The sequence below is a fragment of the Agelaius tricolor genome, unplaced genomic scaffold (assembly GCF_023055355.1).
Source record: "Agelaius tricolor isolate 1412-34295 unplaced genomic scaffold, bAgeTri1.0.p SCAF_9, whole genome shotgun sequence".
Lineage (NCBI taxonomy): Eukaryota > Metazoa > Chordata > Aves > Passeriformes > Icteridae > Agelaius > Agelaius tricolor.
In genome coordinates, this window is record NW_027269269.1 from 22,824,526 (window position 1) to 22,849,910 (window position 25,385).

At 37.7% G+C, this 25,385-nt stretch overlaps 1 protein-coding gene across 5 annotated transcripts in view; it reads left to right on the forward strand.

Annotated features, from left to right (window-relative positions):
- The first annotated feature begins 835 nt into the window (after nt 1-835).
- Nucleotides 836-25,385, forward strand: part of SPAG17 (sperm associated antigen 17) — an 89,255-nt gene continuing 64,705 nt past the window's right edge. For 2 of the 5 annotated variants that reach the window (XM_071433224.1, XM_071433223.1), the window contains exons 1-4: nt 841-1,072; nt 9,480-9,620; nt 10,408-10,467; nt 21,671-21,802. In XM_071433224.1, the coding sequence (XP_071289325.1) occupies nt 980-1,072; nt 9,480-9,620; nt 10,408-10,467; nt 21,671-21,802 (426 nt within the window). In that variant the 5' untranslated portion in view covers nt 841-979. Of the gene's footprint in view, nt 1,073-9,479; nt 9,621-10,407; nt 10,468-21,670; nt 21,803-25,385 lie in introns of all 5 variants that reach the window. The other 3 variants (XM_071433225.1, XR_011680134.1, XM_071433222.1) reach the window with 3 other exon arrangements.

Here is a 25,385-nt window from a genome sequence, read left to right on the forward strand (position 1 = left end):
TTTTCACCAAATGTTAAATCACACTGAATATTTCACTCGTCTCCAGTGTGAGATCACAACATGACTCCTCTGTAATGAATTCTTTATCTTGGCAGCTCTCCTGTTTTCTCCCAACAGTGCCTCCCTCTCCCCTCCTGGTCCCAGTGCCGTAACATATGGTAGTATTTGGAGAGCCACTTGGGCCTGGGAGCTGGCCTGGCTGCCCACACCTGCGCGCCCCCCGCCTCGCCGGCCATGCTCCAGCGCCAGGCCTGAGCTCGCTCCTTCATCCTCCTCAGGGGCACGCCGAGAGCTGCCAGGGTGCTGCCATGTGGCTCTGGGGATTTGATGTGTCACTTGGTGCCCTGGGGACGAGATGTGTCACTTGGTGTCCCTGTGAGCGTGTGTCACACCAGAACTCCCCACGCAGCCTCCGTGAGGCTTCTCCTTCGGGTGGCCGTGATGAAGGCTGCTCATTGTTTCAAAAATTATGATGAAAGTACCCAAATAGCCCAAAGAGAATGCACAGAATCCATCAGGTTGGAAGGAACCACAGTGGATCATCTGGTCCAACCTCTCTGCTTAAGCAGAGAACCACAAGGCACAGAGTTGAATCCAGATGGTTCCTTGCCTGCCTCCAGCGAGTGAGACTCCACAACCTCCCGGGGCAACCTGTTTCAGTGTGCGGCCACCCGCACGGCAAAGTTCGCACTCGTATTCAGGTGCGACTTCCCGGGCATCAGTTTCTGCCCGCTGCGTCTTGTCCTTGCCTTGGTATCACCGAGCAGAGGCCGGCTCCATGTTCTGACACCCCCTTTAGATATTTACAGGCACTGGTGACGTCCCTTCCCGAGCCTGAGCAGCCCCAGCTCCCCGCGCCTTCCCGCGGCCGGGCCCAGCGCCCCCCTTGAGGGCAGGCTCCGCCCGCGGCCGCCGTCTCCTGGGCGACGCGTAGGGCCGCCGCCGCTGCTGCTGCTGCCGCCGCTGCCGTTGCACCGCCATGGGCCCCAAGCAGCCTAAGTCCGGCCGGGACACGCCGGTGTCCGTGCTGCCGACCTGGGAGCCCGCGCTGGTGTCCGCCCGCCTCGAGGAGGTGAAGGCAGCCGAGGGGCAGAGCCGGCGGCGCGGGGGAAGCGGGGAGCGGGCTGGAGGCGGCTCGGGCCCCTCCCCGGCCCGGGGGTTGCGGCTGCCGGACGTCCAGGGGGGCCCCGGGAGGGCCGTGAATGGTCCCGATGTGCGGCGGAGCCCCCCTGCCCCTTTGCCCCCCGCCACCAGCGTGGCCCAGCGAGTTTCTTTGCTCCTCCTCTCCTCGGCACTTTCCTTTCTGGGCTCTGGGTGCCAAGTTTCGGCTCGGAGTGAACTTTTTATAAACTGCTGAACAACGAGGTTTGATGGAGGTGCTGACACAGCATTAACTGTAGCGTTGAAAATGTGAGGCTGTAATTTTCCTGCCCGAGTGTGTGCAGCTAAAAGACACTTTTTTTTCCTTTTTATTATTTTTTCTTTTACAGAGTGTGAGGATCTAAAGGCATATTTAGGTTTCCAGGTTCTGTGTAAGCAATGTAATTCTCATAAATCTTGACTTGCAAAAGAGAATTTGGTTTCAAAATAGGCCGGCAGTTTAGCAAACAATAATATTTATCTCACATGTGTTTATCTAGCAGGGCTTCTGCAAGTGAGACAAATTGCTTCCGTGGTTTCCTTGTTTTCTGGGTTCCTGTTGTGCCCTATTAAAAAAAAATAGAAAAAAAGGAAGGTTTGTGTTTTAGCTGATGCAGGTTTGTGTTTTGTTGGTTTTTTTTTTTTTTTCTTTTAATATGCCAGCAGCACTGGTTAAATATGAGGAACTTTTAATTCAGGAGGAGGCTTTTGAACTCGCTAATTGCTTTTCCTGAAAAGGCCACAGATGTCCAAAAATCTCTTAAATATTTACTCACTTTTACTTTTATTTGATAATAACCATATAATTCAAGTTTAGCCAAACAAGACCGCTTTTTGAATAGCTTAGTCTGTTTTTTCCCATTTTTCCCTAGGACACAGATTTTTCAGTAGAGTTCTAAGATGCTTGAGCCCTTTCTTACTTGTGAATCTTGTCTCTTCCCTTGGGAATCGTCCCTGAAGTGTAAGAATGAGGTGAAGGTTCAATCTCCATCACCTACTCTGTTCCTGGTCTTCCTCCAGTGCTTACTAGCAAGGTGCCAATTAGTGATTATGTTTTTTTATAGTGGTGTTTATTGTGGCTGTGGATATTGTGCAGTGAATTCACTGAACAAGGTGCTTTGTATGCTCTGCTGCCGCTACATGTAGTTTATTACATTTCTTAAATGCAAACCATTATATTGAAGTATTTTTAAAGGCAGGAAATAAAATGCTCAAAAGTTAGGAAATGTCAAAGTTGGTATTATTCTGGACCACTCATTGAGGCAGATGGAAAAAAAATGTTGAATGTTCACTGAATGGGACAAGAATTCTGTAGGGAAAGGTACGTGATCAACTAATTAAAGATTATCGTAACTCCTGTACCCATGGGGGCTGACTTGAGATACCTTGTTTCCGTAATTCTGGTATTGTCTGACTGCTTTCTGTTCCAGTTAAGCTAATTTCACTTTCTCTGCCATGCTGTTCACAGATAGAGTCTTGGGAAGTTGGGAAAAACTGTCCTCTTGCTGCAGTCAGCTTGAACTCAGGCTTCTGAGATGCTGGGCAGCCACTGAAATTTCTTACTGCAGGAGTGTTCTTATTCAGCTCTTACAGTCGTGGGCAAGAGCACACTCGGTGCAAAACTGTCAAATGCCAGCAAATTTCTTCTGAGCATGTGTGAATCAAGATTCATCAAGTGTGGCCAAATGTGGGTGTACATAATGTAAATAAACATGTTCTGTAAAAGCAAATCTTTGACACAAGTACGGCTCTGGTGCCAAATTTAATTCCTTCCTCTTGAACACAGAAAGCATTGAATATCTTAACTACTTAATCACATAGGGGTTTTTATTAAAGGATAAACATGGTTTTTAAAAATCAAATCTCATTCTGCAAATAGTCTAACCACATTTTTCCTCGCCCCACTCGCCCTACCCCAGTAATCATGCAACATACAAAGTTTAAACTCGAATATATAAAACTCAGGAACTGAAAGCAGTCTGTAAAAGAGAGTGTTGAACAGCTTGAATTTTAGATCTCACCAGATATAGTGCACAAAACTTATTTCTTACTCGTCCTCAGTACTGTATATGAAATACCATATGAATCGGAAATTATTTGGGAGATGACAGGAACCTCCTGTCAAGTAAATAAATGTCTCTCCTCATAATTCACATGTAAAGAATTTGTAGATCTGCTTGTATCAATTTGAAAAATATTCTTTCCCTTTATTGAAGGCAAAAGGAATTTGCTACAACTGGTTTTAAATTGTACCAGATAGACTGAGTGGTGAAATTTCACATTTTAATGTGTTTATGACTTACACTATTTTATTAGTTCAATCTAGGAAAAACATTTTACCAGTGCTGTTAAGATTTTTATGAACGGGTACACTAACTAAAATATTATTTAAATGATATTTACTAATCAAATAATTGCTTTTACTAAATGCACTGTGAAAACTGGCAAACACACAACTTATAAATACATACAGAGGAAATATGGATTTACCAGAGGCTCACATTATAATTTATGTCTCTCTTTCTTGTTTGCAATATGCTATGCAGAAGAACATGGAGTTGCAAACTGTATTTGCCTTCAGATATTTATAATCTATTTTGGTTGGGCTCACTACAGAATTAAATTGCAAAATATAAATTAAGATTCTTAAGTAGTTTTAAACTTTGCATGTGTTAAGTAGCTAAAGGGTGATATTTGCTAAGTGAATGGTGAATTCTGGGCAAATACAGCCCTTAATTGAGATAACTGTCATTTATTATTTGTTCTTATTAACTAGTATAACTAAGCATAGCAGCAGTAAGCCATGTTCTGTGCTGACTTTCCATCTTTATGATTCCTCTCATTTGATGGCATTTTAGGGCCTGAAAATTGAACTTAAAATCTTGTGAAACCTCTAAAAATGTTCTGAATAGGATGGCTTCTCTTTTGATTGCTATTTATACTACTTCATCTTCAGAGAAAAATCAACGTTTTGTTGAGTTTTGATATTCTCTCACTTGCCCATGTTGTACAGCAAAATCTCAGGCTCTTAAGAACACAAGCCATTAGTAAATGTGGGTGTGTCATCAGCAATGAAAGTGGGTCTGCAGATTTCCAAGCAGAGATGTCACCTTAAGGCTACAAAACTCCTGATATACAACCTTTCTGAGTAATGCCAGTTGTATTTACTGGTTTACAAGCTCCCTCATTGTTGAAAGTAAAGAGTGCTAGCTAGAGTTGTTACTACTCTAATTGTTCATAAATCACTAATTGATGCTCACATGTTTTGAGTTTGAGTTTTCAAATGTTTCTTCTCAGCCTTTATAGGTAAATTTGAAATTCTGCTGTAATGAAATGAAATTACTGGTTGTTGTCCTAAGAGAAAAAACCCAAACAAAACAAAACAAACAGACGGCAAAAACCCCCCAAACAAACAACCAAAAAAGCAATCAAACAAAAAAAACAGTAAAACCCACAACAGTAAGTACCACAAAAATAAAATGTCATATACCCAGATTGTCTGGAAATAGGAGGAGGGTAAGGTGGCTGCTTGATACTTTTCTTGGCCAAAGACCTCTGGAAACTGGTACTAAAAAAATAAATATACCTGACTTGTTCAACTGTCTTCCCTAGAATAGCTGGCGTTTTGTGTCTAGGAAATGAAGCAGAGAAAACAAGATACGTATAAAAAGGAAGAAAAAAATTTGTGTGCTACATCTGCTTTTTTCTTCAATGTGAATTAAAGTTAGATATTTTCTTAACAGACCTATGCTATTCCAATACTCCTTTGATGAAGATATACAGGCTATGTGTACTGGTTTTTAAGAGCTGGGAAAAATCACATTACAGAGGAACACAATGGAGCCTTGAGAGCAAAATCGTGAGAAGATGAGGCACCTTCTGTGTTTTGTGAAAGCAAGGATTTTTGACAGCCATTTGCTGCTTACATGGAGCTTCCATAATTAGGTTGATCTTGTGGATTTGGAGCCTCTCCAGCTGAGGAACATAGAAGTTTCCCACACAGATGGTTATTTCTAACATTGAGAGACTTTGGTGCATTTCAACTCTTGACATGGCCAGGAGTTTTAAAACCAGGACAGTGTCATTTGTAGCAATGGTTGTCACTGGATGTTTTCCAGTGAAAGTGATCTGGCCTGCCCTTAACTGGAGTTTGTTTCAGATTGCTTAAGCAATATTCAGTTGCCAATGCCACATTTCCAGCTTCAATTTTCTTTTAAATTCACATTTGAACCAGCATTGTTGATTCTGTGGGATATCTGCTCCCTGCATTTTGGTCTTCTTTGTGCAGTTTGTAGTGCTCATGTTAAATTCTCGGTGGCAACCTCCCTAGACTGTTTCCATGATTTTCCAGTAGTTATTTTTATGGTTTTTTCTATCCTGTTCATTAAGCTGGGAATGTCATTTGAGGTAGCCTTAGGGTCACTAATCTATCCTCTTTCAGATCCTTTCTCAAGCCTTCATACTACAATAACATTTGAAAGAATAAAACTAAGTAGAGGAGCAGTTGTATATTGAGGGAGAAAATATTTTTAGAGTAACCATATACATTTTACTACTTTTCCTTCACATTTTTATGTTGTGATTTTAGGTGGTGAGCTGTAGAAGCAGGGTCTGTTTCTCCTCTGTCCTTTCAGTGCCTTGAACATTAAGGATACTGTTACAGGATCGATAATATAAAGGCAGTATTGCAAAAATATTAGATTTTTAACCTCAGAAAATAGTCTAATCAATTAAACACCTTAAGCTGTGTATTTATGCTGCACATTGACTATTGACTTCAATTCATGTTCTCAGTGTGCAGCTTTTCTGAAAAATGATCTTTAAGGACTTCAAAACTGGTGAGTCTAGAAATAGATGGCATGCTATTAATGACTCCGGGAAGTCTAGATCATTATTGACTGTGAAGATGTGTGTTGCTGCTTTGGATATATACTAGCTACTTCCAGATCCCATTCCCAGGTGTTGCACTTTTTAAAGAAAAGCTGTTTCTTTTCTTCATTTAGCACCAGGGAGGTATAGGCTGTCTCTAATAATAATTAAATTTGTGTGCAAAAAACCTTGTATCGAGCTACATATACTTCTGTAGAATTAAGTAAGTTTATAATTTTCACTACCAGTTCAGTTATCTTGTAGAGACTCATTCTATGTATTTTATTTTAATGTATTAGCCAATGTCTTGCCTATAGTATAAATATTCTCATAGCTGTTCTGTGGAGCAGATTTATCACCTTGTTTCTTTGAAGCAGAGCATTTCCACTGGGAAGAAGATGTGGCTCACTGATGATAATTTTTTCTTGGATAAAAAAAAAGCTGGGGTTGGATAATTTTGTTTGTATAAGTCCTGTTGTGTTTTTTTAAATATTAATTTTGCACAATCAGGACCTACCCTGATGTTTTGCTTTGGTGCTTTATCACAGGCTGCTGAGAAGGAGGGCACCGCAGTGAAACAAGGAAAATTCTCTTTTCTTAGAAAGGCTTATAGTACTTTTGTGAAGGAAGGTCTCATTGCTCAACCATAACTCTGAAAATGCCTGGGAATTATATGGGCTAGAGAATAAGAATTTGGAGAAGGAATCTGAGGATGGAGAAAGCTTGAAGTGGGATTGGATAATGAAACTGAAGACTAGATGAACCAAGAGACAGAGGACAAGAACTCGGGAGCAAGTCACAGGTGGGGGAAACATTAAGACAAGTGGTGTAGCTCAGGAAAAGAGAGTGGAAAAGGAAGGAGAAATTAACTAGGAACAGTTGTGACCAAGGGGTGGAAAAATAAGAAGAGAGAAGACAATAAGACAGGTTCCACAGACATTGTTGTTGCAGTGTTATTAATCGGTGCTAAGCAGGATTGATTTGTGGGCAGCAAGCTATCAGTATGTTAAGGAGGAACTAAAGAAGGCATGAGGCAGAGGTTTAGAATTCTCTGATGGATTTATATATATATATATATATATATATATATATATATATATATATATATATATATATATATATATATATATATATGTGAAGAACTGCAGGAAGTTGTGGGAGTATTGCTCTGCTGGACCATGCTTACCATAGGATCCTAAGTAGAACCTGACATTCCTGATTCTTGCTGCTCTTAAGCTGTCAGCATCTCTCTGTGAGACTTTATGGACCTTGTTTCCCTGTCTTGGTGGTCCCCCCTGAAGTGGGCAGTGTAGTGATAACAATTGCTCCATTAGTTCATGCCACAGGTAGATGGTTTTTCAAAAGATTCTGTGTGTGCTGGTCACTGGGAACACCAGGATACTGACACATGAGAGCATTTCAAAATCAGTTCTGAGAGTCTAGAAAATTATGCATTTCCACACAAGCATGGGCATCTAAATACTTCCTGTTCAAAGAATGCTGAAGTTTTACAGTCCAACTCTTGTATACTTGTAAGGTATACAGTGATAGCTTTAATCCAGATTAGCTGCAACTCCTGTGCATGTTGACAATATTGGAATACCTAGAGCTCTTTCACAGTGCTGTGCACCAGTAGCTGTCTTGCAGCTTTAGGCAGAAAGACTTCAAAGAGCAAAATGAAATTCAGTGTACTTGATGCAGTAGTCCCCACTACTGCTGCCACTTCTCCAATGAGCAGTGTCTGCTGCCCCAGTGCAGCTGGACACTCATAAATTCCACCATGTTTGCACACTCCTAGAGCATCAGAGATATGCTTGATCTCTCTAGCACTTCATAATTTTAAAAAATTGAGGTTTATTTTGTGTTGCAATAAACCATCAAGGAAGTTCATGATATGTGGAGCTGTAGGCACCCTTTTGGATTAGTTATCTGATCTGTAGCTACTTGCAGTTTCACTTAATGACCCAGGTGATCTTTACACCATTTTTGTTTTTCTGAATATTCTGTGGTTAGAAAAATGGGGCATACTCATGTGATGTTATCCTTTGTTACCTTGAGTGTTTGACAAACCATTTCCCACCATACAAACATGCACTGTTTTGAAACTTAAGTCAGCTGTGGCTTTCTCCCATCCCACGCCATCAGTTACTCAAATTGCAGATCTTTGAGTAGGCTTTTTACCATCTAAGAAAAGGAACAAATTAAGAATGGTACTATAAAAATGGAAGAAGATGCTTCTCTTACCATCTGAGTCTTTTTCTTAGAATGGTCCTTTTCCTCACTTTACCATAATTCAGCTCAGGTTTTGTTCCTATTCTACAAGGACTTTGTATGTAATATAAATATATTAAAATATTCAATATCCTAAAGTCACCACCCTATCTTAAATCTCTTAAAATCTTTCTTTGCTATGATGCACACTGAACTGTGACTCTGCTCTGATTAATGTGACTGTCCTGGGACTGCCTTGATCTGACGGAATCCCTTTCCATATTTACCTTTATGCAGCTGCATTGGTAACCTTGCAGTTTACACACGCAGACGTGCATTGAAAAAAAAAAAGAAAGGTGATTCCTGTATATCACAGCCATTACAAAATGCTCCTAATTCAGCCACCACTAGTGCTGATAAAGAATACTCGAGAGTGAGATGTAGAATTGCTGGAGATAGCAACTCTGTGAAAGGGATTCCAATAGGAATGTGAAAGACAGTAACCAGTAAAAGTTGGTTAAGTTACATAATTTTTAAGCTTTTGTAGATGTACATCACTAAATAAAGCGTTCCAGTCTTCTCTTGTTCTGAATTTTTAATAGTATTGAAAACACTTTTTACATTACAATAATGTATATGCTACTGCAAATGTCTGAAAACTGCAAATGTTCTTAACTTATCAATATTGTAGTGTACAACTTGCCATTGGGAAGTATTTTCTCTTTATTCAGAATATTTAGTGAAGCCATGCAAGAGCCATACTATGCATAAATATACCTTTATAAAACATCATAAAAATAATGCTACAATGTACAGAAAATAGTATCTGGGCATTATCTAATTCACAGGATGAGGGAGCTGAAAATTGCTAATTTTTTCTACATCGAATAATCACAATAGTACATATATTCAAAACTCACTTCTCGTTTGCTACCTGAACTGTCAAATCTGCAAATGCCTTTTAAAAGTTAGTACATCTTTGTGAGACGCTAATGCATCGTTTGCATGGAAAAAGGTTTAAGGCTGTTAGTAGGCATTTGTGTTTTGCGTAGCATAATGCTGCCACCTGATGGCAGAAAGAATTAGGACAAAGTAATAGGGGCTTTTTCGCGTTGCATGCAATTTCAGTGATTATACAGTGATGTTTAATATATCTTAAAGTGACATAAAGCCGTCTCTACAAGATTACTCTTTGAAACTGAAGAGGACTTTTGTTGGCATGAGTTTTAATACCTTAAATATTTTATTTTGTAATGTAGGATGACTGGAAGCCTAGCATCAGTTTCGTTGTCGGGACCAAGATTGAGGATGAAATCCACACCCAGGCCCTGGCTCTTGCTGTGCAGGTGCCACTGCGAAAACTCTTCAGTGTGGTAACATCTGAAGACCTTTACAAACAGGTATTTCAAGAAAGTAACTTTTAATAATGAACCAAACTGTAGATGTCACTTCTAGATCCTGCCTCCTTTGGTCTATGGTAATAATGATAAACTACTCTGTGGAGGTTTTAAAAATTACACTAATTCATAGAATCATTAAGGCTAGAAAAGATCTTTAAGATCATCAAGTGCAACCTTTGAACATCAGCTTACCAACTAAAGCACAGCACTAAGTGCCACATCTAGTCATTTCTTGAACACTTCCAGGGATGGTGACTCTACCACCTCCCTGGGCAGCCCACTCTAATGCTTGACAACCCTTTTTGTGAAAAAATTCTTCCTGATGTCCAGCGTGAACCTGTCCTGGCACAGTTTGAAGCCATTTCCTCTTGTCCTGCCATTTGTTGCCTGGGAGATGACGCTGATCCCCACCTTGCTGCGCGCTCCTTTCAGGCAGTTGTAGCAAGTGATAAGTTCTCCCCTGAGAAATGGATTTCTCCAGGCTAATGAGCTCCAGCTCCCTCCTCCACTCCTCACAGGACTTACTCTCTTCTTACCAGCTTCATTGCTCTAATTCATAGGAGTTAAAAATGGGAAAAGAAAAGCTTATGATGTAAGCTGCTCTGCTCCCCGTAAATGAAGTTTTGTTACAGACTTTTCTTAAAGGTGCTGATCAAAAAAACTCCCTCCCTAAGGTACAGGGTTGCCATAAGATGATTCCTCTCTGTCTTGGAATGTGAGTGTAGTATTTGCAAAGGGGAATAATGAGTAAAGTACTTTGGGTAATGAATGCTTTATTTACTTGCAGATCGCAGAATCTGGGCGTCCGAAGGGAAAAAGGGCTAAGGATGTGCCTATGTACTATGAGGTAGGTTAAAACAGATATTGCATAGTCAGTACTCTCTTACCCCAAAGTGTGTAGAGCTATGTGGTTTTGTTATACATTCTTGAGTAAATGCAAATTTGTTGACTCTAGCTGGTAAAAACATTCAACTCTCTAGATACTTAAACTGCTTTGTTTTTGTGATACCAGCAATATTCTGTCAGACTGCTGATTATGTGATGATCAAAGGGATAAGAGTTTCATTATTGAAGAATGTGTTACATGGTCATATTTTGATGGTGATATCTCAAATTACAGAAAATCTGTCAGACTCTTCTGTCTCAGACCCTCCCAATAATTTAGAAACTTATACATTCATTTATGGGTGTGCAGTCCCCTATATGAAACACTATTCTGTGTGCTAGTACCCATGATAATCTGTTTGATGTAACCTGATTCATCTAGTGGGCTATGTCAGCAGGGTTTGGAGTCATGCTTAGCACAAAGAGTACTTCCTCCTACCCTGTTAATGTTTTACTTACAGCTTGAGAGAGGTGATAAAATCCTGTGATTAATTAGAAGATTGTTTAAAATTTTCTCAGGTAGGGTTTTATGGTCCTTACAGACCTGGAGCATAAAGAATTTTGTATCCCTTTAAAAAGACTTTGTTTGTGTTTTATTTCTGCAATGACTAATAAACTTTTTATGTGTCTCAGGTTTTGGTGGACTTTATAACAGTACTTTTTAGCTGCGGTCTGCTTTTCAGTAATGCCAGGCTCCTATCTGAACAAGTCCCTTTGGAATTATTTACCACTGAAAGGACTGTGAAATTTATGCAATTAACCCTCTTCATTTAGGACTAGCCTCCCAGGCAAACTCACCCTTATATTACCTGGTATGTAAAACTTCTTCAGTCCTACTTGACAGAAGGATTTTGAAGTCTAGCTCTAAGCAGAAGCTTTGTATGATACCTGTATTTAATTACTAAGAGCAATTTTACTTGTGAAGTGGACACTTATTAAATTCCAGCTGTCAGTGCTGTGTCTCATTAGCTACTTACTTTACTCCTCAAAGACATTTTTTTCCTCCCCTCCTTTAACACAGAATATAAAATGCCTGTTCTGACCTTTTGCATGGACTCAGTTTCCGTTCAGGCTGTAGCAAATTAAAAGATCGATCATGTTGCCACAGCATTAAAATCCCACCTCCCTGGGCAGAGTTTGTTCCTGAATATTCACATACATTCCATGTGCAGTTTGAGCAGTCAAAGCTTTCACTGCTTCCACTAGCAAAGATAAACAAATACAAGGTTGGCAGAAAACACAGGGTTGTGAAAAGTTCTTCTGAGAGGAGCATTTCTATCATTGCCACATACAGTTCTCTGTGGCAGGATTCAATGTGCTGCCATTTCTACAAGTTTCCATATTCATTTTTAGAGGCATTGTGAGTTTCATGACATTCAGTGGTCTTTGGACATCTGACATGTAATATGTGTGTGAATTTGGGACTAATGACATGCATAGTATTGTGTTTATTATTGGTATTAGTAGTAATATAGTTCCCCATGCCACTGATCTTACACTTTGCATCCACTGAAATGCAGGGGTTGCATTGCAAGCTAATTATATAATTCTAAAATAATTCCTTCTGTCTGCTCTAAGTTATTCCTCTTAGGCTTTCTATCATTTCATTGTTTTGTATCTCATATCACTCTTATTGTACAAAGTGAAAAGGCTCAGGGCAGGGTTTATAAATATGTAGCTAAAAGATTTCCAAATCCAGGAGAAGTAGGTGTCCAACACCTTTTCTGATTCTTACATGACTTGATGGGGATAGGAGTCCTGCTTGGTAATTTTGTACTTAAGCATTTAATTGAATGATGATAGGCTGATTCTCTCATAAAAGTGCTGAGGAGTTAATTTTTTCCCTTCTATATGAAAGGGAAAATGTTATGCTTCCTGTAATATATCAACAGATTTCATAATTTATCATGTACAATTTTTCTAACAACAGCTACAACTAAAAATATAGTATTTTATCATTAAGGTGTGTATTTTTATTGTTTATGCACCTGTTTGTTGGGTCAGTTTTCTACTAAGGTTAATAACATCGTGTAATTAAGATATTTTGCCACTACTAAATATGATAGTATTGTTAAGATCTGATTGTTGAAAGATGCCTCTGCCCAAAACAAGACCAAATGCCAAAGTAAATGGTACAGATTTTGTTTACAATTAATTAAGAAATAGAAGAGAGAGGGGGGAGAGGGGGGAGAGGGAGAGTTCAAGTAGAAAATAACACCACAGTGGATCCAGCAGCATCCTGTTAGTCCTTTGCTCTGGGCTTTTTGGTGGTCGGAGGTCCGAGGTCATTCAAAGCTTTTCATTATCTCTGCATTTTAGCAAACAAAGGAATTAATGCTTGTTGGCTACACAGTCTTCTTATGCTATTGGTTAAATTATACCTCATCTCTAATGCTGGTTAGTCTGCATGCTCAGTCTTCCTTTTTGTCTGGTACAGTTAAAAAATAAACTCATCCTATATCTGCTGGTATCTGTTGTCTCTTATTTTTTTCCTTTCTTCATTGAATCTGAAATAGTGAGGACTTTTAAATTACATTATCCAGGATCTTGTAATCCCACCTGGTTTATGTGAATTATCTCTGATATTCACATGGGATGAGCAACCAAACATAAGATTTCAAATCACATGCTGGAACTTTAAATATTTAAACAGAAGATAATACAAAATTTTGACTACAAGTCATTCTTTCTGTCGTCATTGGGTGAACACAAGACCTGTTTGATTCTTCTGTTCTAGATTTGCATGACAGATTGTTTTCATACAAAACCTCACTTTATTTTACCTCCTTGCTGACAGGGAAGCAGCATCAGCTCAGAAACTTCAAACCTTTGGATAGATAAAAGCAGGAGAAGCTCCAGGCTTACTGTCAAGATACATAACAGCCAACCCTTATCACTAGGCATACTGAGATATCAACTAGTTGTGCAGTTTCAATAAACAAACCAAAGAGATTCCAAACTAGATCCTTCTTTTGCCAAGCATAATATGCATAGTTTTGCTATTAAAATCCAGTTCAGTTGAGTGCTTGCATTTAAATCTTAATTAGCTCATGTTTTGTACAGCTCATTTAAAGGACTAAAAGGTAATTGGTTAGAAATAGAATCTTATTGTTTTAAAATTATTTATGTTGTACATGTTTGGGGTTTTTTCTTTGGGCTTGTTGTTATTGTTATTGTTATTGTTGTTTTTCCCCCTAAGATTGTGATGCCATTATCCTTGAGAAATTGCATAATGTTCACAGTACTTCTTGCCTTAATAGGCAATAGACTGTAGCAGACACAGAAGAGTCCTTGAGTTTTCTGGGCGCACAAGAAACAGATTCCTCTTCTGTCACTTCCAAAACAAAATATATAACCAAGACATTAAGAACTTCTGTAGGATTGTAAAACATAACAATTAACAAGCCCAAGTTGAAAAAAGTTAAATAAGTTTAGCCAGGAAGCAGTGGATGTAAAGCATCTTTCAAGCATTCATGTGAATTTATGCTTTGTTAGGAATGTGTAGAGTGTAGACCTATGAAGTAAAGGTTGCTGCTGGTAGGGTTATTTGAAGTGCTGATCACATTATGATGTAGAGAGAAAGTCCACTTTAGATTGGAACCGAGTGTGTGTTTCCTGGGATAGGTGCTCCTACTATATAATGAAGTGTTATATACATTTGTATAATGTAATATGTAGAATTGTATTATTTTTATATGTAATTATAGTTAGGTAATAGACATATTTAAAATATGTTTTAAATGTGTATGCATGTGTATAATTATTCAAAATTACCTTATATTACTCACCCCAGTGGCCTGAATTTCATTTTTAAAAAAGTTAAGAAGAGATGTTCTCTTTCTAAATATCTTTCATATCCTCTCTTCAGTAGGTCTTATTTACCTTATGCCTTTGTATTACCTTATATTGTTCTTTTGTCTATGCCCCTTTTTTAGACTCTCATCGTTGTCTCTAACAATATCTTCAGAAAAAGGAATAAGGAGGGTAGCACTAGGGATATGGAGTATGCATTTATTTGTGTTCATTATAATAAACTCTTAGGGTACAAAAATCAAAAATGTTGGGTTTAGCTTGATGAAAGGGGACTTTTAATGTCAGAGACATAACGCTTATGGGAAGGAATATTTTCACCCAAGGACAAGCTCAAAAGAGTTGTCTGCCACTGGCAGAAAAGCAAACCCAGTAGTAGCCAGGATATGGGGCACTTAAGAAAACAGTTTCAACCATAACATTAGTCAGGAGTGTTTTTAAGAAAGCCTTTCTATTTCTTGTGGAAACATATAATCAAAGCTTTCCTATTTTTGTGTAAGTGTATAGATAGTGTATAGATTTTGACACAACACCATAACAAAGGTTGTGGTCAAGATTAGGCTTTCTCAAAAGTAAAGATAGCCCTATCAAAAACCAAAACTCACTCTGTATATGCATGTCAGTAGAATTCTGTTCTTAATACAAGTTAGAAAGATTTTGTTTTCATTCCAATTGAGCAAAAACAATTTTAGAAGTTGGTGTAAAATGGAACAGCTCAGGAGCCAAAACTTATCTGGTGTCATTGTTTTCATGAAAGGGTTTGACACTAGAAACAACCTTGGCAGCCATGCTGAATGATTAGAAGGCTAGAAATACTTAATTTTATTTTTCATTCCAGTTCAAAATAAATTTCATACTGCACTCTTAAATGTCATAATAAAATGGAGCAGTTTTCCAGTCAGCCTTTGTCAAGTGGTATTGTGTGGATGCAAGTGAAGAGAATTTTATTGCAGAAGGACTTGGCTCTTACACTGTGTGGATACACAGAGGTTTAATGTGTACACTTGGGAATTGTTGTTAAATGAATATGCCTTTTAGGGAGGTACTGGCTTCAGGGAAGGTTAAGGGACTTTAAATCCTGCTTTGGGCATTATCTACTCATCTGTTTTCAGTTCTTTTCTATCTGTTAACAAGCTCCTATCAGTTTATACTACAGAATATAGGATACTTTATAAATGATCCACTAAATGAGGTGGTGTATTTACCTGAGTTATTTGGTGTCTTATCTTCTGAGGAGGGTTTATCTACTCTGTCTGCTGGTTCCTGGTATTTAGGTCAATCTACTTAAAAGGGTGTTAGGGAAAGAATCTGTTAATTTTGGTTTAGCATGTCTTTGCATCAGCCTTTGCCATTGTCAGATCATCTGATGCCACTGCATGAAAAAGTGGCCCATGTAGTCCTTTAAGTAATCAAACTGTATGGCTTCCATTTGGTTTTAATTTTTCCATGAGAAGAAACCATTGTTGCTATGAACCAGGCAGTTCTATAAATTGTAGCTGTTCACTGTCAGTTTGGGTGTCTCCAGTTCAGTATCCCTTTCCAGGAGTAATGTGTCATGTTAAAAAGTACCAGCATTTCTAAATGTTAAAACTGGGGGGAAAAGTCTCAAGCTTGAGCAGAAAAATGACCTGTGTTTTCTAATTTTGCTTCCTAAAATTTGGGTGGCCAGGTTCTATTATTTACATGAGGAAATTGACATGCACATCTCCTAGTTTCATTTCAGAATAGTGACTCTTCATAGTCCTAAAGCTAGGATTTTAGAAACATGCATTATTATTTCATTACTGTTAGTTGTAAGTATTTGACCTGAGGCCATTTGTAATACTCAAAATGTTAGCAATTTATTTTCTTGGGAAGACAATTGAAAACCTTTTGAAATTCATCTACCTATTTAAAATCTGCTTTAGAACACTGGAGACACTTTGGGTTTCCTTCACAGATTACAAGAGTTATTGCTTACATGCAAATTGGTATCAAATTTCTGCTTTTTCTGTGCAGGTTTTGTTGAGATGTCTGTGTAACTAGAGGAAACAGCAATTATGTCTATGAGAATGTCATCCTTAAAGTGTTAGAGGGACTCTCTGAAGTAGCCAAAGGCAATGCTGTCTTCTGGTTTTTTGTCTTCAAAGTTTTTGGGGGGCTGTATTAGGTTCATTAAGGACAATAAAGTGTATGACATTCTTCTCAAGTACAGCAACTAATCCTAGAATCCTTTGTCTCCAAATTAAAAAAAAAAAAAGCTCAAAGCCCTGTTGCAAAGCTGGACCAACCAAGGTGGAAAGATCCTGCCAGTTTTCTGGTGCCCAGTCTACAAGGCTGTTGGAACTACCTGGCCCAAATATTCTGATATGGCTTAGAAAATTCTGTCAAGATGTAGCTGGATGGATTCTGCCAGCACAAGGTTTGATGAGGCAATTTTATTTCTTAATCTTTTGTTCCACCTCTGATTGGATTCTCTTCCTAGCCAGATGCAATGTTAGAGAAGCGTGACGAAATCTTTTAGCTGTGTGGTGTTCATTGTGTGGATTCAGTTGGCTGAAATTGCTGGAGACAATTTAGTTCTCAGAAGCTTAAAATATTCTGTACCATAATGGAAAGATTTACTGGGCAGATTAATCTCACTGAAATGTAAATATTTCAGTATTTGATCATAGCAATATATCCCTTCATCTGAGCACAACTCACAACAGACTGGCCTGTCCTCTTTCTCTAAAAGGGTCTGGGTTCTGTAGGCATTCTTCTGAAATCACTTAAATGCTGTTTCAACTATTGCCTCCCAATCAGTGTTAAAAGAAAACAGATATATGAAAGGTCATGTGAGAAAAAACCTTCCCTGTGCATAGAACTCCTTCCTGAAATAGCAGCTCTAATGCCTGATCTTTCCAATCACTGGATATTTGTATCCCTTAAAGCAGTTGGGTTTTCATAACAGTTAATGGTCAGGGAGCCATGGGAGGTGTACATGCCAGATGATGAGAGCTCCTGTATGAGCTCTCTAATAAAACCCTACTTATTTTTTTGTAATGTATTTTCTCTTTTTTACTGAAATTGGGTTATTCACCATTTCTGTTTTTCTTAAAACACAATATAAGTACTTGATATAACGCTGCACATGTGTGTTAGAAAATTCTCATAGAACATCTCTGAGATTAAATCAGTTAAAATATCCCCTCAGGTTGCGGATTTTCTGTAGAGAGAGGTTTAGAGAACAGATTTTCTTACAATGGATAATTCTAATAGGTTTCTGCTAACCAGATCAAGCTGTGTTGTGTTTTGGCAAAAAACAGACTCACTCATATGAGTGACAGGTTATTTTTCTAGAGTACAAGCAACCATTTGCTTCTGCTTTGAGAAATTCTCTCACAAGAGAAAGGAAGATATTTAGCACATGAACAGCATTCATATTTGCTCAGTATTGCTTCATTTTAGTAGGTTGAGTTGAAAGAACTCCATGGGGCACAAGAAATCATAAAATCCTCTTTAATTATTTTCATTCTCTGGAACACATCTTCACTGAGTAACAAAGATGACTCATTTGGCTGATCTTAGGTTTTACAGTCTACCTCGTGGATACATAAGGGTTACATGGAGCTCTGCTCAGATATGCAATTGATTTATTGATTTGTGTGAGTCCTTAAACTCTCTTTGAACTGTGAGTCATTAATTCAGTAGTGAAAAATAATGATTAAGCAAGTGTTCTTTTGACATCATAGGTGGGAAGAGGTTCTGAGAGTTAAAATCAAGTTAGGTGAATGGTCTAATTATGAGAAATTGAATTCTTTCAACACACTGGAGGTGTCATCTGAAAAAAAAGTTATTTCAGTTAGCTCAGATCCTTCCTGGTATTCTTTCAAAATGATTGCTTTATTCAATTAAATTACAATGGCAGAGTCGGAAGTATTTAATAGTATATTTAAAGAAGTCTTCTTTAGAAAAACAAAATATAAGTATGATACATGCAGCTTTTGTCCCCTAGCCTGTCTTAAAAGTTGCTTGTGAAGGACTCGTAAGACTGACAGCAGATTTTAATAAGTCAAGATCACTTTTTTCCTGTACTTTTATTATTTTGCTCAGGAAAATACATCTGTATAGTAATTACCAGCTTGATTGTGTAATCCATAGACCCTCTTGACTGATGACTATCCTGCTTCAATTTAACTTGAACTGTGTCAGCAACTATGGGATTTTACTTATTTGGTTCTTCTAGGAACTATTATGTTTCTTTGAGGAAGTGTTAGATGAGTCTGAGTCATATGTGATGGTCTGGATTTCTTACAATTTCAAGAATAAGAGGGAAGACAGCGCTTTAGAAAGCTCACTCTGGGTATGGGATAACTACACTGTGAAGTGGGCTGACCACTGTTCATAGCAAGCAATGTTACTGCTGCCAGGTAGTAATAAAGCTGTGAAAGTTTATAATCTAATTTATCTTTTTGGAAGGTTTTCTGATTATAATTTGGCAGCCACAATTGTTCTGTATCTTGAAAAAGGAGGCATTTCAAAGAAAGATAGCACAAAGACTCTGGCTTTAAATGATCCCTTAACTTTTAAGACCTATCTCCTATCTCAATGGTGCTGACATCTGTCAGTGGTGTAGGGTCACTTACAAGCACTCGTGCAGTGTTTGGGTGGCTCCAAATACATGCCCTTTGCACCAGACAGCTAAATCTCTGTGTGCTTCATACTGCCACCATATGAGATCAAATACTGCATCACCAAAGCCTTTCTGCACTTCACCAGTGTGACCCCTGCTGTGTGAGGAATGCTAAGTTTCCTCTTGCTTTAGAGGAAAAGAGGCCCTACCTAACTAAGTTTGTCCATCCAAGTTTCCATGGTTTCTCACATAAGAAAAAGATCATCATTGGTGGGATGAAGTATAGCCAATCAGTAACAAATCCACATCATAGTAGCTGAGAAACTTCCTTCTGTATTCCTACCCAGTTTTTGTCTTGAGGTTTTTGTTCGGTTTTTTTTTTTCACTTGAGGCTCTGTAGATTTTTAACTGTTTATGCCAGGTGCCTGCATAACTCACAGGACCACAGATGAAGTAAATATGGATGTGTAATAAATTTAATTTCTTTTTATCTACTGTGCATGGATTGATCTATGTTCTGTCTTTAGGATTGGTTTTAATTTCCTCCTGTATAAAGCATATTTTACATTTCTGTTTGAAAAGATATTTGCTTTCTTTGTATTGCCAAATGTAGTGCACTCATTCTGTCTTTGTTTTATTTGTGTGACCTCTTTCCACAGTCATGGAATGTATTCCTGTTAAATAGTTTTGGTTATGCTTCTCATGGCTCACATAAGACAATTTGTCCTTCCTACCCACTCTACTTCATTCCTGTATTTTCCATCTACAAAATAGGAATAATTATTATGCATTGCTTTTGACTGGTAAAATGCTTTAAAATTCTCAGCAAGAGTGGGGTTTAAGAATCTGAGCACTTTTTTCTTCTTCCATGAACAATAAATCAGCAACTGCCATTGAGCTGAGTTACTATATATACATTTTTCAGGAATCCTTCCAGAATCCCTCCATTTCCCCTCTACTGTGTTTCAAGAAATGTGCAACTCACCTACATTAAACCAGTGAGAAGCATCACTTTCCATAGGTTGTTAACATCAATTCTGAAAAAAAAAAACTTTATGAGAATTTTTCTCTCTGGGGGAAGTTACTGATATGATATTTCTACCAATGTCTTTTTCTTTCAGAGCACCAATTTGTGTGCCGAGCTCTGGGTGACTATTTTTTGTTGGAATAACTAGTAGCTCCTAGTGTGCCCACAGTGTGTGGTAATTTTTAAGTCTTGTTCTTAACATGTCCTTGATTTTCTGCTGTGGCTCTGATGTCAGTGGGTCTTTCCAGAAGCCTTCTATGATTGGCTTGTTGAGCTAGTGACCAGTCTTACTTTGAGTACAAAACATACAAACCAAAACTCATCTTAATCATGATGTATCTTCCTTTGTGTATGTTAAGATCATTAGATTTATTTGTGTTGCAAGAGAAGGATTGTTTTGGAAGGGTTTTGAAATGCATATGTTTTGGTTTGTCTCCCTGTTATGCAACTTGGAAAAGATCTGAATTTTAAGACATTTATTTTTCTGCTCCTTGCTTTTGTTTGCATGAAACAATGATTTGGCATATAATGGTCTGGATTCTGATTTGGCTTTGCTTTATTCAGAGAAGCATTTTACTGGCTACATTTATGTGAGAAGTGAAAATTTCTAAACTAGGTAAGAATCTATGAAAGCTCAAAACTAATGGTGGTGCTTGCATTAGACAAGACACAGTTCAGTGAGATGCAGTGTGCACCTTCATTGTCTCAGTATTAACAAGCAAAATTGACACCATATGTGCCCAACTGTAATTGCTCCATGAGGAGAAAAGAGAAACATGTCAGAGCATTTGAGTAACACCTAATTCAGCCCATGGTTATAAATAAAGCTGATGGTTGCTTAAAAACAAAAGTAAGAAAATATTATGGTTATATTATTCCTCAACAGCGCTTCCTACGTAGGTGAACTTTATTACAGAGACAACACAAGTGAAAAGAAACATATAACAACTTTTTAACAGTATTTTTATGTTATTTTATTTTTTTCGCAGTAAATAAAGTGGTTATGAGGCTCCAAGGAAAACGGCCCAGATGTTAGTGAGTTGTATGAAATTTAGTGGAAACAAGCTGTAAAAAACATAGTCATAAAACAGCCTGTCAATGCCACACATCTGGACAATGCAGCTGTATGTTCCTGCTGCTGTCATCACCCTAAGAAAACTCAATAGCCTTATTTCACCCCAATTAGGCTGCATACCAACAGAATCAGAATTACACAGGGAGGGGGTGTGTTTTCACCAAGACAGACCCTCTCAAATTCCCTTCAAGAAGTTTTTATCTTTCATTTAGGGCTAGTCCCTCAGACACTGGTCACTTTGTAAACAGTACTGCAAACTATTCCCCTTGATTTGCTATCTGTTAGGTGCTTTTTAATTTATTGTTTTATAATATGTAGTTGCTTAATGTTGTTCCTTTGTTTAAAACCTAAAGAGAATTACATTTTCCTGTGAGAACTCTGTGTCTGTTGACTTTCTCATAAATCATAGAAGGTTTTTTCCATTCTAGTTTTATCGCATAGTATAGCTGAAATAACTTTGAGGTCTTTGGAACCAAAGAATAGTGCTGTATGTTACTGATATATTGTTTTGTCTGGAAATGTGGCCATTTCAACCCACACGTGGTACAGTGTGAGATAGCACTTGCTCATTTCAGCATGCAAATAAATATGAGTCAAGTGCAGTATGAAAACTATGCAAGTAGTAGTTTTGTTGAGATTTTTTTTTTTTTCCTTTCCAGGTGATGGAATTAGCCAAAGCCTTTCTGGACCAGGGTGAAAAAATTCCCGTAACACTAACTGGAAAGCTGTTGAAATTTCAATTGCTTTGTCTCAAACAGAAGGCTCTTCAGAGAAGAGAAGAGGAAAAGAAGGTACTATAGTATGCCCTAGGAACATTACATTTTTGAAGACACTTCTTTGATGTTGCTTCCATAAATCCAGCTTTCTTCTCATCTTTGTCTTTCTAAAACTGTAATTAAAGAGAAATGTGATTAGAAATATTTTTTAACGTTGATTAGATTTTGTGCATGAAGTTCTCAATTCTCAAAAGCCAATGAGAACATGGGGGAAAAAAGAAAATAAAAACACTATGGAAGAAGTCTTTGTTAGAGGTGACAGCTAGTAATGGCTTAGCTGAGTGTTAGGCCGAATAGAAAATAGAGCTAGGAACAGGCTTCTGCTGAATGTGTATCCCTGCTGAAGTAAAGGCAGGAGAGATTGTTACTTGGAAGGTATCAAGGATAGACACAGAGCAGACTATGACAGAGTTCTTGTTATGAATCTCCTCTCTGGAGGGAATTTGGAGAAGTTATCTCTTCCATCCTCCAGCACTAAGGCAGGATGACATTTACATAAACTATTCCTGGCAGATGTTTGTTGAACCTTTTCTTAAAACTTCCCTGTGCTGTGTCTTTGCTTTTCCATGGAAACCAGTATTATTTCTGAACCATCTCTGCAACGTGAGCATTTGAAAAAGGTTTCTGATCCTACCAACCCTACTCTCATTTAAATCTGTTTGAGTTCTCCCTGTATGGAACAACACTACGCTCCATTCTACAGAAATCTATTACATATTTAACTAACAAACCCAAATAAGTACCATGGTTGTTCATTTTTGATTATGGATGTTCCTCTCCTCTGAACTCTCTCAAAACAGTACATATTTTGAAGTCCACTTCTCAGAACAAGGTACCACATTTTCCAGTGTTCCCAAAACTTGCTTCCATTTGTCTCCAAGGTCATCACTACTAGCTCCAAGATTGTCTGGGACAGATTGCTTATTTGTTCTAGGAGGAATTTCACCGAGCTTGCACTGAATCACAGATCAGACCTCTAATTTATTTCTAACATCTTTTGGAGTTGTCAATGGTACATTTCAACAACTTACTGAACAGGTTGTGCTATAGTCCTTTTCCAACAAACATTCATGAAACTGAAGAAAGTCAATTAATTATCAGAAAGTCATACAATTGCTGCAGTAAGTTTACCCTGTTAATTGATCAAAACCTATAGTGTGGAGTGTGATGATATGGAGACCTAAGGAGTCTGTGCATGTAAAAGATGCAAGCAGAAAATAGTTTAATGGATTTTGTACAGCTGAAAAATCTGTAAATTTCTTTATCAATAGTTTTACTTGTGGGAGAATTTGGTGGATGAAGTGTAGCACACAATCACAAGAACATTAAATGCTTGGTGATTCCATTAAAATTGTGTCCTGTTCCCACAGAATTCAATTTATTAGGAAACGATAATTTAAACTATAGAAATATATGAAGAATATGAGAAAAATAATGCGTTTTCAATCTGAAAAGAAATTGAGAGGCTGAAGCTGTAGAATAGATTGTTAATAGTGAATTGGAAAAAAAAATTGCTTTTTTCTTAGCTAGCAGTCAATTCTTGTAAGTAAACTGTCAAACCAAACTTTGAAGTTTAATGGCAATTCAATATTAAAATGGAGTCTTTAGAGCTTTGATTTAGCAAAATTAGTCTTGTAACTGTAATTTTATTTCCCTGGTTAATTGGTGGATAGTCAATGTTGAGGATTGAGGAGTCTCTGGCACTTACAGTTACTCTTCTGTTTTAGCCAAACTGTCTGCAAAAGTTGTCACCTCCTTTGAATTGTATCTATATCAATGTGTGACAGGCAAACACAAGCAGAGCCGTTGAAGGACAGAGTCAAGAATTGGAAGGCTCTTGGATATGAGGATGCTCTGCAGTACAGAGTGGGCAGAAACTGACTTCTAATTTAGAATTCTATCTCTAAATTGGCTGCCATAGAATTTTTAATCCTTTCCAACTAGCTTGTACAATACAAGGTCTGTTGCCAGCAATCTGGGTGTTGAAAACAGGATTTTACTCGCAAATCAGTTCTCAGAAAGCAAACATATCTGTCCATGGGTCTTTTTCTTAAGTAGATACCCAGAATGGATATAATATATAAATAACCAAAAATAAGGCATCCTGTATTTCATTAGGAGCAGGAGCTTGTCATAAATTGACAGGCATAAATATTATGCAGAAGAGAAGTGTCTCTGAATTAGAAAACTGTTTGAGGTAGTAACATTTTGAAATGTGAAGCTTAAAATAAGAAAATTGCAGAATTAATGGATTATTAGAAACTCCACCAAAAGCTGCACCTTGTAGGGAAGGAGAAATATGACATTAAAAGGAAAAGGAAAGAGTCCAAGAAAGGAGAGGCTCTTACTTTCTAAAGTATTTAGGTCAAGTAATGTTCTTTGTTAGAATCTTGGCAAGTCCATAAATGTCTCTGTTTATTTAAGAATTACTTAAAATTATGCAGATGCAATAGATCAAGTTGATTGTGATCTTTGTGGCATGATGATTATATCATCTGTTTGATGTGTTCATCAGCTTAGAATTCAAAGAAGTACTATCAAAATTTCTAATTTGAAATGTCAAAGGTGGAACAAATTTGAAAGAAAGTAATGAAAGACTCCAAATCCTTCATTACACTGTGGAAATAGTTTCAAGATTCTGTCAAAGACATTTCTAAATTTTACAGAAAGGAAATTCAAGAAGGAAGGGAAAAGCAGGAAGATATTTTCTGTTTTGATTTTAAATTTGAACAAAATACAACTTTCACAGCTGGAAAGTCTGCTTTTCAGCTGGATCTAGGGAAAGCAACTATATAGTGTTAGCTGACCTCTCTCATTTGCATGAAGGGCTTTCCTAATTGCTTTAATAGCCTTTAAAGTGGCATCAGGAGGATTGTAACTATAAGTTAAGTTAATATTTTTTTAAATTAAATTTAGCTTTATAATCCTGAAATGCAATTTTTGCATAGTTTGAATGTAGTAATTCTGCTGGGCAAAAATAAGGTGGACAGTTTCTTCTCTACAGAACCTACTTTACCTTAATATTTTTTTATTGTTTTCATTTCAGACCGACTCTCAATTTTTTTTGGATTTATAGAGTGAGTCTTTGAGACACTCAAAAAATCTTTTTTTGTCCTGTACTCTTAAATTACTAGGAACAGCTTTATGTAGGTGTTTTTATTTGAAGATAATGAGAATGGCTGAGTAATATCCTGTGTGAAATGAATGCACAACTCTTGGTTCTAGTTTACATTAGACAGATATTTACATCAAAGAAAAATAGTGCTAGTACCATTTTACACCATAGTCAAGAGTGTTAACAGAGATGTTAAAGTTATTAACAGATATTGAATTTTTGCCATATTTCCCTTCAGTCCAAGGAAGGTTTCTGGCTGCAGCAACTACTGTAGTGGAAGTAACTAAAGCAAAGGGGTTTTTACTCATCTTTCTACCCATATGCATTTTGTTAGTTTGGTAGGTATAATGTCTACCTACCTCTTGCAGTTCCTTTTTAATGTGAAGTCTTAGCATTATGACTGAGTAAGAGCATCTAAATAATTGAATGTGTGTTTGAGTAGGAAAAAGCAGGGTGTTCAAGACAGCTGCACCACATGAATAT